Source organism: Malania oleifera, chromosome 9 (assembly GCF_029873635.1).
Source record: "Malania oleifera isolate guangnan ecotype guangnan chromosome 9, ASM2987363v1, whole genome shotgun sequence".
NCBI classification, from domain to species: Eukaryota; Viridiplantae; Streptophyta; class Magnoliopsida; order Santalales; family Ximeniaceae; genus Malania; species Malania oleifera.
The window spans coordinates 71857379-71876245 of record NC_080425.1 but is presented as its reverse complement, the minus strand read 5'-3'; the positions used below and the strand labels follow the sequence as shown (position 1 = coordinate 71876245).

The 18867-nt window shown below is 34.8% G+C and overlaps 1 protein-coding gene across 7 annotated transcripts in view; it reads left to right on the top strand.

The window, feature by feature from the left end:
* Nucleotides 1-556: 556 nt before the first annotated feature.
* Nucleotides 557-18867, top strand: part of LOC131164461 (uncharacterized) — a 57498-nt gene continuing 39187 nt past the window's right edge. For 2 of the 7 annotated variants that reach the window (XM_058121655.1, XM_058121657.1), the window contains exons 1-4: nt 566-928; nt 3364-3524; nt 3865-3952; nt 8806-9034. In XM_058121655.1, coding sequence (XP_057977638.1) covers nt 869-928; nt 3364-3524; nt 3865-3952; nt 8806-9034 — 538 coding nt within the window. In that variant the 5' untranslated portion in view covers nt 566-868. Of the gene's footprint in view, nt 929-2502; nt 2658-2718; nt 3525-3864; nt 3953-8805; nt 9035-18867 lie in introns of those variants that run through there. The other 5 variants (XM_058121656.1, XM_058121661.1, XM_058121662.1 and 2 more) reach the window with 5 other exon arrangements.

The following is an 18867-nucleotide window of genomic DNA, read 5'->3' as shown; positions in this document are numbered from 1 at the left end:
AAAGTGCACAAAGTGGTGTATCATTTTAATTGGTTAAATATTTGTGATTGGTTATCTTTGAATTATTGTTTGATTGACTACGTTTTAAATTAACTTGTGGCGTCAGTTTTGGTTTGTGAATTGATAAAACCGTGTATATAATAAAATAAGAAACTTAAAAATTTATAAAAAAAATTTAATATTTTTAAATAACTCAATTCACCCCCTTTTGATAACAGTATTTCAATTTCATTTTCTTCTTTAATGTTGTGATCATATAATCATTCCAAATTTTTTGATTTAAGCATTAAAATGATATTTTAAAATACATTTCAAATTCTTCAAATCATTTTCCTTTCATTATTGACTAATGATCATAGTCTTAATTAACCAAAATTCCTTCCAACAAATTTTGGCGGCAACAATCCCATTTCTTTATATTTTTGACTTATCAATGCTGCAATAATACTTTTCACACTATGCTATTAGAAATTTAGAAGAAATAACAAAAAGCAAAGGGTGGTCCCACGGAAATGGCGGCCCAAACATATAATTGACAAAGCACGTGGTTCTAGCCACAAAAGAGAGAAACAGAAAAAGAAAAAAGAAAAAGAAAAAAGCACGTGCTTCCTCGTGGAGGCATCGGCGATGGGGATAAGCCACGCAAGACTCTCCAATCGGACAATCCAACGGTCTCAATTGAAAGTGCGCACACCCCGCACCTTATCCGACGGTCGAAACAGGCCCAAATTAATCTGCCACGCTCCTGTTAGCTAGTTCCTCGACAAAATCAAATCAAATTTCGAGGAACCCTACTCTCCCCTCCCCTTCTCCTTCCCTTCTCCTTCTCCTTCGATACTTCCCCAACTGCTTGCTGTAAAACTGAATCATGAAGGGAACGACGCGGCTCGGCGTATCAGACTCCAACGCCGAACAAAATGACTCTGCTGTGAGTGCTTCAGCCTTTTTCAAGAACCCTAATTGGTTGTTCCTGTTTCATCTGCTATTCACGCTCTCAAGTTTTTCCGTGCGCTTGTGCATAAATGCCCTGCTTCTAACGTTGTTTATTCAGTAATCTGTGTTGTTTGTTTTGGATTTTGTGCTTATGATTTCAGTTTTCCATGAAATTTTGTTTTTTGTTTTTTTATAAATTTAGCGTGGGTTTAACTTTTTGTAGTCCTTTTATCTCGGTGGATGTTTTAGTGGAGCAGGAAAAAATAGCACTTGGAGCATGAATTTTAAGAATTTCAAGAGGAAAAGTCTTGTGTAGAAATATGTGTAGTGAAAAACGGATGGAGTTATACTGGTATTAAATTTATCAGTGACATTGTTTAAATATTAAAATAAATGAAATTCTTTTTTAAACAATTGGGTTGTTAAATGTTTGGTTCTAAAGTTTTGGGTCTTTCTGCACTTCCTTCTTTTGCTGACAAAGACATATTTGGTGCCTGCTGATCTTTTGGTAGTGTTGACGAGTCATAAAAACTTTAATGTATATTATGTAGTGGAGGTTGTCTTTTTTTTTTTTTTTTTTTTCTGACACCTCCTTATTTACCTCTTTAACCAACTCTAGAAAAGAAAAAGTGAACAATGCTGGAATCATTTGGTATCACTATCAAAATGCATGAACGCAAAAAACATAAGTGACAACTAGCATATGAAAATTGAAAACCGGCAACTTGTTGGGTTATATTCCCAAAACCAAAACGAATTAAAAAGCTTCAATAAATGCAATTTCAGTTTATTCCTTGGATCAAATGACAATTAGTTATCCTTCCATCCTTATCTTACGATCTACTTGTTAGTGCTATCAAACCTTAGAAATCAAACATTTGAAATAAATTTAAATATGGAATCAATTATAAATATGATTCAAATGACAGAAATTGAAAGGTATTTTAGTGAAATATAGGATTTACTTCTTTTAATAAAAAATAAAATAAGATAGGAATTATTTAATAATTATATTTTGAAACTCATTCGTTAGTATCCAAGAACAATCCTATTGTTTAAAAAGGTTAAAAACTAGTGAAAATGATTTTTATTGATTTTTTTTATTTTTGTCAATTTTTTATAAATTTAAGGGAATCTTCATTTTAATTTATTTGAATTTATATTCATTAAAATAATTGTGTATACAGTGGTTTAGTCCACAAAAGTGATTTTGAGATATTGAAATACTGTGGCGGCATGCTGCCACAACAACTGAAAACCCATAGATATGGTTTTAGTTGCTTTCACAGTTGAAATATAGCAACATATAGAGGTGTACTGTCACACTTCTATGTTAATTGTTCAACAAGGAAAGCAAGAAAAAAAAATAATACAAAACTGTCTCTTTGCTTTTTATTACGGCTTTGCTCCATATTGTCATTCCAATTCTTGAATGATATCTTGGTGTTTGAATCTTTCCACAACATTGTCAGCAAAAGTAAAAATGTATGGAAAATAAATTAAAATAAAATGAGAAGTATTTGCATGAAACTAATCTGATTGTGGCACTATTATCTTGCTCTTTTAAAGGTGTTTCAAGGCCTCCGATGTTTGGCAAAACCTTTTGATAAATGGTGCAGATATGACTTGACTTGCCATCTTTAGGATATGACAACTTGATTGAATCATATGGCTCAAAATAATCATGCCCAAAACGAAGAGCTTAAAATACCTTTCTTTGAATGGTAAAAAATGTTTTATATGTTTTACCTTAATAAATTTTCTTTTTCTATTAAAAACTCTTAGATGTGTTTGCACATGGAGAATGAATGCAGGATGGACATTTATCTGCATGTCAGACTTCCATGAATCTATGGAGTATGGACATATAGTAATGAGCCTGATGAAATACATGTAGACGTGCATGCACACGAATCAATGAACTCCATCCAAGATAAGCACTTTTTTTTTTTCCAGCAGCTTCAAATTCCAAGATATGTTTTTTTATTTTTTTAATTTTTTTTAAATTTTTTAATGTAATGTATACTACTAGTTTTTATGATAAATTGATAATATCAAAATGCACAAATGCTTGGCAATGCTCCTCAACTTGGGTGTCACAGGAATTTGACAAGAGAGGAAAGAGAAATTTCTTGCTAGCAGAAATCCATATTTAGAACTATCGAGGACAACTTCTTTAGTCAACTGAAGCTGTTATTGTTATTATTTTTTAGAACCGTTCGCAGCATGGAACCATGGACCTGTTTCCTGATATACTTCTTGATATGTGAAGAATGTTTGTCATGTGGCAAAAATGTTTGTGATTATGCATTTTAATGAAGCAAATGAAACAACTGTTACTGGCAAATTTGAAGCTTAAAATTTTTCCCCTCCGTTCGTGCTTTGACTGATTAGTTGTCTGGAAACTTATTGTTGTCCATGATATTGCAGTTTCAGAGTAAAAGAATAATGGCAAGATCCCCTTTTGATTTTCACAGGGCAGAACCATCTCAGCAGCCATTGATGGCAGCAGCTGCAACACCACCATTGGACATGCAGAGGGCTGAATCTTCCCGGCAGCATGTGAGAGCTCTCAATACCCAATTTGCAAGGTCCACATTGTCATCCCTTTGTAGCAACACGATGCTTTTATTACATTGTGTACAGCTATTCGACAACTATTTGGCTAGTACTGGCTTCATGATTGGACCTATTGTAGTTTTTTTTGTTCGTCAAGAAAAATTAGATTTTAAATAATTGATTAGATTTATATTTTGTCAAAGTTCCTTTGTCCTATGTGCATTGATTCTCAAAATGTGGTTATTTTGTTATGTTTGACTAGTTTTTATAAGTTCCCTATGTGGGACTTTGTTGTCCTAGAACTTTTGTGGGGCATTTTATCATAAATCCTGCTTTCCAATGTTAATGTCAATATTTATTCATTCTGAACAGCTGGGTGCAAGCGCAATTGCAGAATCACCCTGATGAACTTTGGGAAGATGGCGTAAAAGACTACCTTGCTCATGCTTCAATTATTATGGTAAATGTGAACAACTCTTAATCAATTAGGAAGGTTGGACTTATTGATTTTATACCCTGAATGCATATATAATTTACTGTTTTTACTGATGAACTACCTGGCTCGTTGGGCAATTCAATCGATCAGCTTCATTTAGTTTTTCTATTGGCCACAAAGATTCATGCATGAGCATATGTACCTACATACTGACACATGCAAACTTATCCCATTTTTAAATGAGTTCGTTGATTGGCCTTGAATTTTGAAGTTTATTATATTATTTTATTTATCATCTTTGAATTATGTTTGGATTTTTTTTTTCCTGGATGGAAAAAGAAAATAATTAAGAAAGACAGAGAAGATATATGGTGAAGAGGACAAAGAGAGTTAAGAGACCTCAAAGCAAAAATAGAAGAAGAAAGTAAAATAATGAAGGAAATAAATTTAATAGCTTCTCTTCAACCCATGGACATCATAATTTATGGTTGGTTGCAGATTGGCTAATGCTATACTATGTCCATTGGTTTTCTTATTCTTCTCCGTATACAACTGAACTTCCTTTTCTGCAAGCGTAGACAACTGCATTCCCCTCTCATCCATGAGATTTTTGTGCAGCTAAATCTCTTTGATTGATGAAAGTAGGAGTGGGATAGAATCTAAGTTAAAGCTTTGGAGAACACTGTTAGAGTTGAATGGTTTTAGGATAAGTAGAAATATGACAAAATATATGAAATGTTATTTCATCCATGTAAGGAAGAATATTGAAGATAACATTGAACTTGATGATCAAGAAATCAACAACACTAGTAGATTTCGATATCTTGGATCTATTATGCAAGCGGAGGGAGAGATTGAAAGAGGATGTAGTACGTAGAGTTAAAGCAGGTTGGGTAAAATAGAGGAGTCCTTTAGGCGTACTGTGCAATCGTAGAATACCATTAAACTAAAATTCTATAAGATGGCTATAGGACCAGCCATGCTATATGGATCATGATGCTGGGCGACTAAGAAACAACGCATTAAAAAAGTAAAAGTGGCTGAAATGCGAATGCTAAGGTGGATGAGTGGTGTAATATTAAAGGATAAACTAAGGAATGAACATATTCGTAATAAGTTAGGCATAGTACTAGTAGAAGATAAGGGATTGGCGGCTTAGATGGTTTGGGCATTTGAAAGGCAGACCTAGTAATGCACCGGTGAGGAGGAACGGGCTAATTATTGTTGATGGTACTAGAAGAGGGAGGGCCTAAAATAACTTGGAATGAGGTAGTGAGAAAATATTTAACAGCCCTTAAGCTAGTCAAAATGCCCTTGATTGATTGAATTGGCAGGAAATAATTCATGTAGGTGACTCCACTTATTGGACTTAAGGCTCGTTATTGTTGTTGTTGTTCTTTCATTTTTTATTTTTATTTTTATTTTTTGGTTTGGAAGTATCTTCTTTGATTTTTTAATTTCTTCTACCATTTTTGTTTTGAAGTCTCCTTTCCTCGGCCTGGATATCTAATCCTTCTTCTTTAGTGTCAACTCTTGTTGATTACTTCTCAAACCCAGTGTACTGCATCCAACCTTCAAGCAATCTGCCCCTGATATTTGTCACTGTTAACATTCTTCCTGAACCTAGTTCTCGTCTCACAGAGCTCTCCACGATAGAAGAACTCCCATCATCATGTCTTCCAAATTTTGATAGCCTTTTTAGTCTGCACTCTGCGGCTCTAGATTAAGACACTGTTGCTCAAATATTTTAGGCATCTCTAAATATGCCTGAATTGCAGCTGAACAATAATTGAACTTACCTGATCCTGCTAAAGAACCTTGCTTCTCAATATTATGAGCTCCACTATTAATTTCTTGAGTCTGAAATTCAACCTTCTTTTTCTCAGCCTTCCTAGCCTCGGTATCTAAACAAACTTCTTTGTCAGTGTCAATTCCCATTTGTTACTGCTCAAACCTGGTCTACTGCATCCAACCTTTAAGTTACCTACACTGGAGCTGATCCATTGCATCCAACCTTTAAGCTACCTGCACCAGATTATTGATTCCATTCATTTTTTGGCTACAAACTTCTTGTTGGTGCTGGTGAAAAACAATCACCTCAGATGCTGCCGAATGTTGCTCACAGTCGACCTGTTTAGCTTCTTCTCTGAAGGATTACTCACTGGCTTAAGTGTAGACAATCTGACAACTTTGCTGGATTTATGCCTGCCTTGCCTGTTGGTCTTCTTCTTGGGCCTTCCTTGAGTTAGCTGTATTGGGGAATTTCTCATCAAAATTACTTTGTTTCGCCATATCCATGAGACCCTGGCCATTCCAGAAACTGGTACTGATGTTGTTGAAAAGTAATTCCTGCTGCTGGATCTCAGCCATGCGTTTTAAAGTATTCCCAAGATCCAATCAAATATTGATTGCGCCTATCCACAGAGCACACATTCCAAGAAACACCCATCCGAGGCCCAACCACACAAGCCTCATCTGCTCCTTTCCCACTTAAGAAACCTAACCCTAACCCTAGCTGTCTTTGCACCTTAAGATGATTCGCCCCACTCTCCTGGTAAGGATTCTGCAAACCAAATGATCCCCTAGGAGTGTGTCAACCACCATGTTGAGACCCTTTTGCCTGAGCTCTTCCTTATGACCTGAATCCATTGTTGACAAGCGTCCCTCAAGAATTGCCATTCTTCGTTGCAGACACATGCGGCTCATAAGTTTGTTAAATTTAGGATCCTACATGGGATCACTGGAAGGATAGCAGGATTAGCTTGTAGGACCAGATTGAGGACATTCTACTTATGGTATAAAATATATTTATAAAAACACATTTATATGTTATTTTTCATAGATTAACTGTTATAAACCTAAAAAATTATTAATCAAGTGTTCAAGACTAGAAAAATAGCAAGTAGCTTATGTGGTAGAGTTCTCGTGTAACAATGAGATCATGTGTTCAAATTGTTGCATTCCTAAATCAAACCATCTTATAATGAACAAGGAATAAAAAAAAGAAGGAAAAGGCAATTTTTTTGTCACAAATTATTCAATTAACAACTATACAAGATGAGCATGTATACACACACACACACATATAAAGTTAACAAATAAAAAAACCTAAACTATCAAGCTGGCTCATTAACATTTGAGTTAATGTTCAAGCTACTATTTGCTTCATTAGTATTGTTGATATCAGCATGAATGACTTCATCAAGCTCATCATTAAAATCATGGTCACTATCATCATTATCATCATCAAATGCGTTATTGTATTAAATATGTATTTATATCCTCAGCCTAGATGTTGATGTTTGAAGTTTGAACCATTTAATGAGCGCCAATTTAAAAACAAACTTTTGGGGCCGTAATTTTGTTAATATTAGATGAGCAAAATCACATCCTAAGTTGTCCATTCCTTGTACAAGTTATACATGACAATCATCAATACTATAGTATGAGTTATTTGGTGAAAAGTTTAAAAGTATAATGTTCTGTAGGACCTTATGTTCCACTATGATCCAACTGGTCTATGGATCCTGCTGATCATACTATGAGTCTATGATCCTACTCTGACACTATCAATTTGCTATTCTAGAATTCTACATAAGATCAGAATCATTTTGGTAAAGTAAGATCACATAATCCTATGATTCAGGTTGCGATTTCAACAACTATACCGACTTCTTAAATCCCACTATTGATTGCAATGCCTCTGCAGAAGTCCTCCACTGATCTCGCTTCAGGAATGATGATGGAAATTTTCTTCCCCTGAAAACTTGAACCTATTTCCAAGAATTACCCACTGTTTTCAATCTGTGCACCACCCAATACCAATTTCTTCCAGATCTTTCTTTCTGAGCAAAGTTGTTCAATCGAACAAAAGTGTATGAAATATATTTAACAAATCCATCAGCAGCCAGCACTGAAACCTTACTCCATGTGTTTTGCTTAGGAGAGCCTTCAAAGAATCAGTTATGCCCCTTCAGATTAGTAAAGATCAGCGGGGTGCTACTGTTTCCAGCTGGTACGGTGGGCAGTTTTTTGAATGATCATAATGTAATTCTTGATTTTTGTGACACCCTGCAGGGTAGATCCTTGTCCTTGATGCCCTGTTAATAAAATTTTTTTTGCTGATAAACAAAATGTTTTGCCTAGGATTCTCATCCACCAAGAACACAAATCCTCCAAGCCTTTCCTTATCAAATTGCAGATTGAAGTATTTACTCTCGATCTTGATTGTTTTCTGGAGAAACTCCTCTTGCATTGCTCACACTAGAAATTGACATAAGAGGCAACATGTGTGAGAATGACAGGGAGGGGAGAGAGAACAGAGAACCTATTTTATAATCAAGAAATTAACATTAAAATTAGAAATCTATACACCAAAATGAGGAATCAAGATGGATCTGCTATTGTATGCAATAATTAGTTGGAAGAAGGAGTTTTTTTTTGGGGGGGGGGGGGGGGGAGAATGGACATAGAGAGATGAGAAAGTTTAGATTGAGTGTGACGAAGGGAGATGTAACCTGCATTTCATGGAGAGGCGGAGGAGGTCAAAGTCAAGAGAAGCAAGAATGACCAGTGTAGAGTGTGGAGGATCCACCTTGTACTATGTGGAGAGTGCTATGGAGGTTGGAATGAAAGACTGGATACATATTTTTTGACGCTGACAGCATCATTTAGAGGCTACTTATTGCTAGATGTGTGGTAAGGTATGGACTGACAAATATTGTTGTCATTTAAGCCCTTGATTGAGGACTTTTAACTCATTATAAATTAATGTCTGAAGATATGAGAAGCTGCCTTGAGCATTTAATATGTGCAGAGTTAAATTGGGATATTTCACTTACTCTAATAAACATTTTCAATTTTCCCTTGTGCTGCAGGAGAAATTTAGTGATGTTGTCAACTGGCTCAAAGCAAATTCTGCCAAAGGAGAAAGTACCTTAGCGGTAGGGCTTCATATTGCTGAAAAGAAACTTGTTCCCGAGAGTAAAAGCAATGAGACAAAGGTATTTCAGGAGAAGACGGGTCTTGTTCCAGCTGGTCCAACTACAAACTTTGCAAGTGCATGGAACTCTAGAGTACTCTCAATCAGTCAACCTGTTCTGTTTGGTAAACCCTTTTTCTGTTTGGTAGGAGTTATTTCACATAACTTAGGATGGATGCAATGCACATCTCAGTAGCTTTGAGATCTTAGATATGAAAATGTGTGCTGGATAAAAGGAAGAAATGAAGGATCTGATGTTGAATTTCTGTCTGTACTTATACCCTTTTATGTAAAGAAGTACAAAGGAGCAGTAACTCTTTTTCTTGCCTTACTCTTGATACATATGTGGGTTTGTTCTTTATTTCATATTAAAAAATGTCTTTCTGAAATTGGATTCAAGTATTTAACAATGTGAAGGGATTCAGGTTTTTTACTTGAATATTTTATTTGACTGGTAGAAATGCAAAAATGTCATGATGAGAAGTAAAATAGGGGATAAGTGAAAAATATATTATAAAATCAAGGAAAAGGTTGATGTCGAATCAAGGAGGGAGTGCAGGAGAGAGAGAGAGAGAGAGAGAGAGAGAGAGAGAGAAGCATGAAGAATACAGATAGCATGGGTTTCTAGAACCTTCACGGTTGATGGAGCTGGTGAATTACAATACACACACGCATGTGTGCATATCACACAGATGCTGGTTATAATACCAAATTATAGCCCAAAACAACTAATAGCAATGCCTAGGACAGTTTTTGTACTACTTATTATTAAAAATTTAAAAACATTCTTGTAACTTTTTAATGTTATTATTGTTGTTGTTATTATTTTTAGGTTTAAAGTTATGAAATCCTTATAAGCTTTTTATGATAGCAAATAACTCTACTAATTTTTTATGTGTTGCAATTCATTCCACTAACTTTTATGTGTTGCAACTTATTTCACTAATTTTGATCATGTGGAAAGACCCACTAACTTTTTAAGTTTTGCAACTCATTCCACCAACTTTTACTTGGTTAAAAAAAGTCAACTAAGTATCTTAAATACTAAGCTAACCCATTATTATAAATATTTAATATTAATTATGGTACAATAGATGAAAATTATAAAATAATTATACCTAGATTATATGTTATAGTGAAAATCTTGTTATAATGAAAATCGAACTTTTATAAACTTTTAAATGAATTCTTTTTCCCATATTGTGCTTGTTAAAAGGCTTGAAATGCTTTGTTGGCCACAACCTAACAATTTAAGCTTTTAGGTAAAGTGGGTGTCTAACATGGTATCGAAGTTAGGTTGCCAGGAGGCCCTGGGTTCTAGTCTTGTTGCTCGCATTTATTGTTTGTTTGTGCACCAGGCTACCCTTTTTTGTTTTTTTGTTTTTGCTAAGAATCATCTTATTGCCTATAATGGGTGTAACAGGTGTTGCTTATCGTTTGTTTATCTCTCCACGTGTTGTTGGGATGCATATGTGGGCCCTGGGTTCTAGTCTTGTTGCTCGCATTTATTGTTTGTTTGTGCACCGGGCTACCCTTTTTTGTTTTTTTTGTTTTCGCTAAGAATCATCTTATTCCCTATAATGGGTGTAACAAGTGTTGCTTATCATTTGTTTATCTCTCCACGTGTTGTTGGGATGCATATGTGGGGTGTTAAGGTTTGATATAAATTGTTGGCCCACAACCTAACAACTTAAGCTTTTAGGTAAAATTTTTTTCTAATTATGCTCTCACATTATTGCTTGTTTGCTAAGAATCATCGTATTCCCTATAATGGGTGTTGCTTATCATTTGTTTATCTCTCCACCGGGCCCTAGGTTCTAGTCTTGTTGCTCGCATTTATTGTTTGTTTGTGCACCGGGATACCCTTTTTTGTTTTTGCTAAGAATCATCTTATTCCCTATAATGGGTGTAACAGGTGTTGCTTATCATTTGTTTATCTCTCCACATGTTGTTGGGATGCATATGTGGGGTGTTAAGGTTTGATATAAATTGTTGGCCCACAATCTAACAACTTAAGCTTTTAGGTAAAATGGTTGTCTAATTATGCTCTCACATTATTGTTTGTTTGCTAAGAAACATCTTATTCCCTATAATGGGTGTTGCTTGTCATTTTTTTATTTCTCCATGTGCTGTTGGGATATGTGGGGTGTTAAGGTTTGATATAAATTGTTGGCTCACAACCTAACAACTTAAATTTTTAGGTAAAATGGTTGTCTAATTATTCTCTCACATTATATGATGAGTTTAATTAAATAGGTAAAGTTTAATTATTAATTTATGGTTTATTTTTATTTGTATTAATGAAAATGGGAACTCTCTCTCTTATGCTCGTTTTTGCCTTGCTCTCTTTTCTAATTTTCTTTTGTTCATCTTGATAAATTCGATCATAAGTGGGTATGGAAGTGAACCGCCACAAATTGACGTAGATCGAAAGAAGGTCCTTCTATTTGTAATTGGTTAAAGTTGGGGTTAGGCATTTCCATTCATTTGAAGGAGAAAACCCATAATCACAAATGATGGGTTAGATTATTAGAATTACTTTGGTGGCTGGTAGATGGGTTTGTTAGTGCTTGCCTTCGCTTGTTTTGAAATTGAGAAAGGATAGTTGGCAGGAGATGTTTAATGAGTGCCAGGTAAAGTTTGGATGGTGCTTAAAGCATATTAAAGGGAAATTTTATGGAGTTGGGTTTGCAATCAAATAACCTCATTCTTGGAGGTCTGGAAGGTGAGGGTTGGGAGGTTTTTTGCAGAAGTAGTAGGCAATAGTGGGCTTGGAGAAGACTCATAAAATTTTGGCTCAATTTTTATGGAATCATGACAATTGCAGTTGGAAGGAGGTTCTATCTTGTTGTTCAAAGACATTGAAAGGTAGGTGGTGATGTGTGAATTGTAGAGGTTCCCAAATAGTGGTGGCGGCAACCGTTGGTTATCCATGAGTTATTGGGAAACTAGGGTTTGTGAGAGGAAGGGGTTGATCATGAAGGCACTAGAGAGCGGAGTGGGTTTTGAATAGATTGGGATTGCTGGCAAGGTACTCTTAACAGCACAACCTATATGGCCTGATTACTAGGAAATAAGCCAGGGATTTTATGGAGGATTTGACCCAATTACAATTTGTTGGATTCTTAAAGGAGCTTTTAAAGGTTTTTGAGATCTCTAATGCACAAGAAATTTTGTTGGTCCAAAATGAGGCTGCTTCCTCTTCGCAGGCCTATGCTTAAGGGGCCTAATGTACAGGTAAGGAGGCTTTAAAGTTGAGTACACCTCATAACAAACAACTATCTTAGCAAATTAAGAATGATGAGGGTGATAAGTTGAGGCTCGTGGCTTGGTGGGCTTCGAAAAGGAGGGGAATAGTAAGTCTGGATTTGGGCAAATCTTAGGAGGTGAAGAAGACATAGTTTTGTGATACATCCTTTTTGGGGAGAGTGCTTTGTGTGAGAGGGCAAAATAGATCCTCTTCTGATGGGCAGATCGGTGAGGAAGGAATATTCTGAATTTTGACGAGCCATCCGCAAGGGTTTCCATGAAGGATAAAAGTTTTAATGTGCAAAAGGACGATATATGATTGTGGACTTGGTTGGGAATCAAGATTGTTTAAGTTTGAGGAACAATAGGGTGGGATGGATGGGGAGACAGTCTTGGATCATCAGAAAGTTAGCATACCACAAATTTATTATCGACAGGGGTAGGTGAGCATGGAAAAAAGGGCAACTGAGAGGTGTTCAATGGCAAGGAAAGTTAAGTTTTTAAAAAGACATAATGAAGGCAGCTTTTTCATTGAGGAGCCTTTGATTGGGTTGAAATTGGTCTATACCATAGGTTTATTCTTGACAGGGGCCGGAGAGCATGGAAAAATGGGACTCCTCAATTGAGAGGTTTTCTAATGCAAATGTGAGGATAGTTAAGTTTTTGAAACGACATGGCAAAGGCACCTTTTACGTTTAGGAGCCTTTGACTGGATTGAGAATTGGTCTACCAAAAAAAGTCGGTGAAGTAAATTCTGTTGAGGAGAAGAAATGGGGTGATGTTTCAAACAAGGAGGGTGAGTTGGACAGCGACATTGATTTCATGGAAGGCTACTTATTGATAAGATTCATGAACAACTTGGGTCTAAATCAGATACTTTTGACGTTTTGAGCGAGTTTTCCTTTAAGCCTCCATCTTTGTCAGAGGTTTAAGAGGAGCTTCTGGTTTAGTGAAGGATGGAACAAACTGTTCCTGGTTCTCAATTTCAATTTGCTAGATAAAATGGGTTTTTGGTGGGGTAATTCAGAGGGAAAGGAAGTATGCTTGGATGATGCTAAAGTAAGGCTAAGAAGGTTCAAAGGGAATTGGAAAATTTGCTGTGTTTTTATTTACTATGATGGAAAGGGTTTGAAAAGGGGCTTCCTTCGGCGGTGCTCGTTAGGTCTTTGTGTCGGTGAGCATTGGGCAATCATGCACTTGCGGTGTGTGCAGAGATAATTTGTGTTACATAGGCGAAGTACGATAATCCTTACTAAATATGCAGCGTTCCCCACAAGTGATGCGTTGCACTTATACAACCTAGGTGCCGTAAGAAATGGACAAGTGTGGAGTAAATCGGGTTAATCTAGATGGGAGAGGGCTAAGAAGTTAGCGCATGAAACTAGGATTAGATTAGCAACTTGGAATATACGGGCACTTGTGGGCAAATGCATGGGGATAGTGGATACAATGGTTAGAAGGAAAATTAACTAATTTGCCTTCAAGAGACGAAATGGTTAGGGGAGAAAGCTAGAGAAATTGAGAAATTAGGATTAAACTTTTGTGCACTGGAAAAGAGAAACATAAGAGCGGGGCAGGAATAATTGTAGATGAAGACCTAAAGATAATGTAGTAGATGTTAAAAGAATAGGGGATAAGATCATAAAAATCGAGATAGTTCTAAGTCTAGAAATATTAAATCTCATTAGTGTGTAGAAGCTCAAGATCTTTTGGATAAAATGGATTTAAAGTTCACTGATTTTAGAGGAAATGAAGTGCGATCAGATGGTGGCAAAAGCCAAAAGATTAAGTCAAAGAGAGTTGGCAAAATTGAAGAGCTTGACAAATTATGATGGAAGGGTTTGAAAAGGGGTTTTCTTGGTTAATTTAGTCTAGTTTTATTTTGTGACCTTGATTTTTTTGCTTTCTTTTTCTTTTTTCTTTGATGATCTTCTATTGTTATTTGGTAGACTCCTTGTCCCTGCACATCTCTTCTTTCTATCTAATATAACTTCTTTTTATCATAAAAAAAAATGTCGTGTGTATGCTCCCCAAATAGGCATAGTAGAAAACCTTAAAATACAATTTTGGGAAGATATGGATAATATTATATAAGAGATACCAACGTTAGAAAAGTCATCTCTATGGGAGCTGATTTGAATGCGCACATTGGAAATGACAATATAGCTATGAGAGGATACATGTAGGTTATGGGTATGGATATAAAAATGAGGTTGGGGATACAATTTTAGATTTTGCCATGTCCTATGATTTGGTTATATTGGATACCTGCTTGATAAAAAAGAGAAGAACATTTAATAACTTTCAAGAGGGGAAAAATAAAAGCCAAATAGATTTCTTTTTAACTAGGAAGGAAGAATCATCCTATTCATCCATCATGTAAAGATAGTAAAGTTATCCCAGGTGAAAGTCTGACTACACAACATAAAGTCCTATTGTTAGATATATATACTAAAAAATGGAAGAGTAAGAACAACATAAATCAATGCAAGAGGATTAGATGGTGGAGCTTGAAGGGAGTAAATATAGTAAAATTCATATATAAAATGATTAAAGAGAGTGATTGGACAATAGGGGATAAGGTAGATGCGAAACCTATGTGGAGTAGAATGGCTAACTCTATCATAAAGATAGCAAAAGAGGTTTGAGGTGAATCTAAAGGAAGATACTTGGGTAATAAAGAAAGTTGGTGGTGGGATCAAAATGTCCAAAAAGTTGTAAAGACAAAAAGAAATTGATATAAAATATGATGAAGTTATAGAAATATATAAAATTTTGAAAAGTTTAAAGAGGCAAGAAAAAATGCAAGAAAGGCTATTAGTGAAGCTAAGCATATAATTTATGATACTTTATATACTAGACTAGGTACAATAGAAGGAGAAAGAGACATTTATAAACTTGTCATAGCTAGAGAAAAAAATGCAAAGATTTAGGTAGTATAAAGGAAGAGAACGATAATGTCTTAATCAAAGAAGAAGATAAAAGAGAGGTGAGAGAGATACTTCAATAAGTTGTTTCATGAAAACCAAATTGAAAGCTTGAGCTTAGAAGTGACAAATGAGGAAAAGACTAAAAATAGGAGATTTATTTGCAAAATTAGAGTCCTTGAAGTTAAGATGACTTCAAAAAAGATGAAAAAGTAAGAAATCTATAGGATCAAATAACATACCAACTGAAGTTTGAAAATGTTTAAGGGTTAAAGGAAGTATGTGGTCAACTAATCTATTGAACGCTATTATAAAAATAAAAAAATTGCTGGAAGAATGAGGAATAGCATGTTAATACCTTTATACAAAAAACAAAAGTGATATTCAAAATTGTAATAACTATCGCGGAATGAAGATTATGAGTCATACAATGAAACTATGGGAAAGGGTAATTGAACAAAGAATTAGACTAAAAACGAGAGTTTCACAGAATCAATTTGGTTTTATGCCTGGGCGATCGACAACATAAGCTATTTATCTTTTAACAAGATTAATGGAAAAATTTAGGGAAAAGAATAGGAACTTACATGTGGTTTTTATTGACCTAGAGAAAACATATGATAGAGTACCTAGGGAAGTTCTTTGATGGGTTCTAGAAAAGAAGGGAGTTTGCAGTAGATATACTAAGGTCATTAAGGAAATGTATGATAGAGTAGCGACTAGAGTTGGGACTGTAGGAGTGAAATCTTGAGAATTTCCAATCACAATAGATGTATATGAAGGTTCTACTTTGAGTCCTTATAGTGATTGATGAACTCATTAAGAATATCCCAAACGAGATTCCTTGGTGTATGTTGTTTGCAAATGATGTTGTCTTGATTGATGAAAGAAGGAGTGGTGTGGGATCTAAGTTAGCACTTTGGAGAACCATTTTAGAGTCTAAAAGTTTTAGGATAAGTAGAAATAAGACAAAAAATATGAAATTTAATTTCGGTAATGTAAGGGGGAGTATTCAAGAAAAGATTAAACTTGATAATTTAGAAATCAATAGCACTAGTATATTTCAATATCCTGGATCTATTTTGCAAATGGAAGGGGAAATTAAAGAGGATGTAATAGATAGAGTTAAAGTAGGTTGGGTAAAATGGAGGAGTGCATCAGGCGTGTTGTGGATTGTACAGTACCCTTAAAATTAAAAGGAAAATTTTATAAAATGGCTATAAGAACGGCTATGCTTTATGGATCAAAATGTTGGACGACTAAGAAACAACATGTACAAAAAGTAAAAGTTGCCGAATGCGATTGTTAAGGTGGATGAGTGGTATACCATTAAAGGATAAATTAAGGATCAAACATTTTTCGAAATAAACTAGGCATGTGATTGGGTGAAGACAAGATATGGGGGGTGGTTTTAGATGGTTTGGGCATTTGAAACGTAGGACTAGTAGCGCACCTGTGAGGATGAGTGAGTTAGTAATTTTTTTTTGGTATTAAAAAAGGTAGGGATAGACTTAAAATAACCTGTAATGAGGTAGTGAGGAAGGATTTAATAGCTTTTAAGCTAGAGTAGGAAAATTCTCTTCATTGGGTGAATGGGTAGAAAATGATTCATATAGCCGACCCACCTTGTGGGACTTAAGGCTTGTTATTGTTGTTGTTGTAGCATTCTTTGTTGAGGGCTCCTTGTCCTCTTTTGCTTATATACTCTTTCTCTCAATATATATATATATATTTTAAAATTTTTAAATCTAAAAAAAAATTGCAAAGAAATTGTGTATACATCACCTTATTATGGTGTGCTGTTTGACCATGGAATACCCTTAAAATTAAAAAAAGTCTCATAGAACGGCTGTACGACTAGCTATGTCTTATGGATCAAAATATTGGGCAATTAAGAAACAATACATCCAAAAAGTAAAAGTTGCCAAAATGAGAATGCTAATGTGGATCTGTGGTGTAACATTAAAAGATATAATAACCAATGAACATATTCATGATAAGTTAGGTATAGCTCCTGTGGAAAACAAGTTAAGGGAGGGGCGATTTAGAAGGTTTGGGCATTTACAGCGTAGGCTAGTAGTATACCAATGAGAAGGAATGAGCTAGTTACTATGGGGGGAAGTAGGAGGGTTAGGAGTAGGCTTAAAATAACTTGGAATGAGATAATGAATAAGGATTTGATAGTGCTGGATTTGTCGGATGAAATTGCCTATGATCCCGTGTGGTGGAAAATGATTCATGTAATTGGCTCCAGCTAGTGGGGCTTGAGGCTTGGTTTATCGCCGTTGTTGTTGTATCATCTTATTATTTAAGTTATTTTTACACGACAATATGGGCTTTAGATCAAGACAAAAATTTATCTTCTTATCGAATGTAAATGGAATGTATAAAAATTACACAAAAGTTATGTATAACATGGAGGTATGTTATCTTTTTTCATATGCATTTTGTATTGATAAATCTAAAATATTAAATTGATATATTTTCTTCCTATAAAATCACTTATCATCAAAGTAAGTTTGGAATGATTGTTTAATTTGTAAATAATTGAAATAAGAACTGTTAAACGCAAAATAGGGCTGCAAATGAGCCAAGTTGTTCATGAGTTACTCGGTGCTTGGCTCGGTAGTAGTTTATTCCTTTAAGATAAATGAGCCAAACTCAAGTTTAGATTTTGAACTTGAAAACTAATCTAGCCGAGCTTGAGTTAGATGATACCCAGCTTGATACTCGACTCGCTAAGCTTGCGAGCTAGCTTGCTCAATTGCCTCGCATCTTGGATTATTAAAAACTCAAATAATAGCCTTGTTTAATAGGCATAGGAGTTATCCAATGAAGTAAGTTCTGGATTTTTTAGAGTATGGTCTATAGGCTCAAAAATAGGTTTGTCTATTCACTTGTTAGGAGGCTTATTGATTTATATATTTGATTTATAGTTGATTTTAAATTGAAATTATGTTACATATATATATTTAAAGTAATTTCACGTTAGTCATCACTAATCACATATTTTTATTTGTCTTTTAAATTTTTTTTAATGACATAAGATAGTAAAACATAAATTAAAATATTTAAACTTACGTTTTAAATGAACTGGATCATTTGTTCGTTTATATCAATGAGTAAATTTTGATTTTTTATATAATCAAAATTTTAACAAGATTAGTCTTGGCTTGTTTAGGTTTGTTTTAAGCTCAATTAATAAATGAGCTGAACATGGACAAGGCTGAGCCCAACTTGTTTAATTAAGAGCCTAGAGCTCGATTATAAAGGCTCATTTTTTAAATGAGCCAATCCTCAACATCGTAAAGTTCTGCTCAGCTATGCTTGATTGCAGCCCTTTTGCAAAGGAAAAAAAACTATTCCTATATATATATATATATATATATAATATTGGATAGCAAAAAAGAAAAAAATTTTCATTTGAAGTTAGGAGCATAGAAAATGGAGAATGAGACATCCTTTTAGGAATAATCTGGAATAAACTGGAGAGGAAATACAAAAAACCATTCCTCTAGATATATAAATGATATCAACTAATATTTCATGAACTAAGTTAGAACTATGGAGAACAATTTTAGAGTCTAAAGATTTTAGGATAAATAAGAATAAGATAGAACATATGGAATGTAATTTTAGCCACGCAAGGAGAAATATTGGAGATAAGATTAAACTTGACAATCTAGAAATTAATAGCCCTAGTGGATTTTGATACCTTGGATCTATTATGCAAGTGGAAGCAAAAATTGAAGAGGATAAATATATAGAGTTGAAGCAGGTTG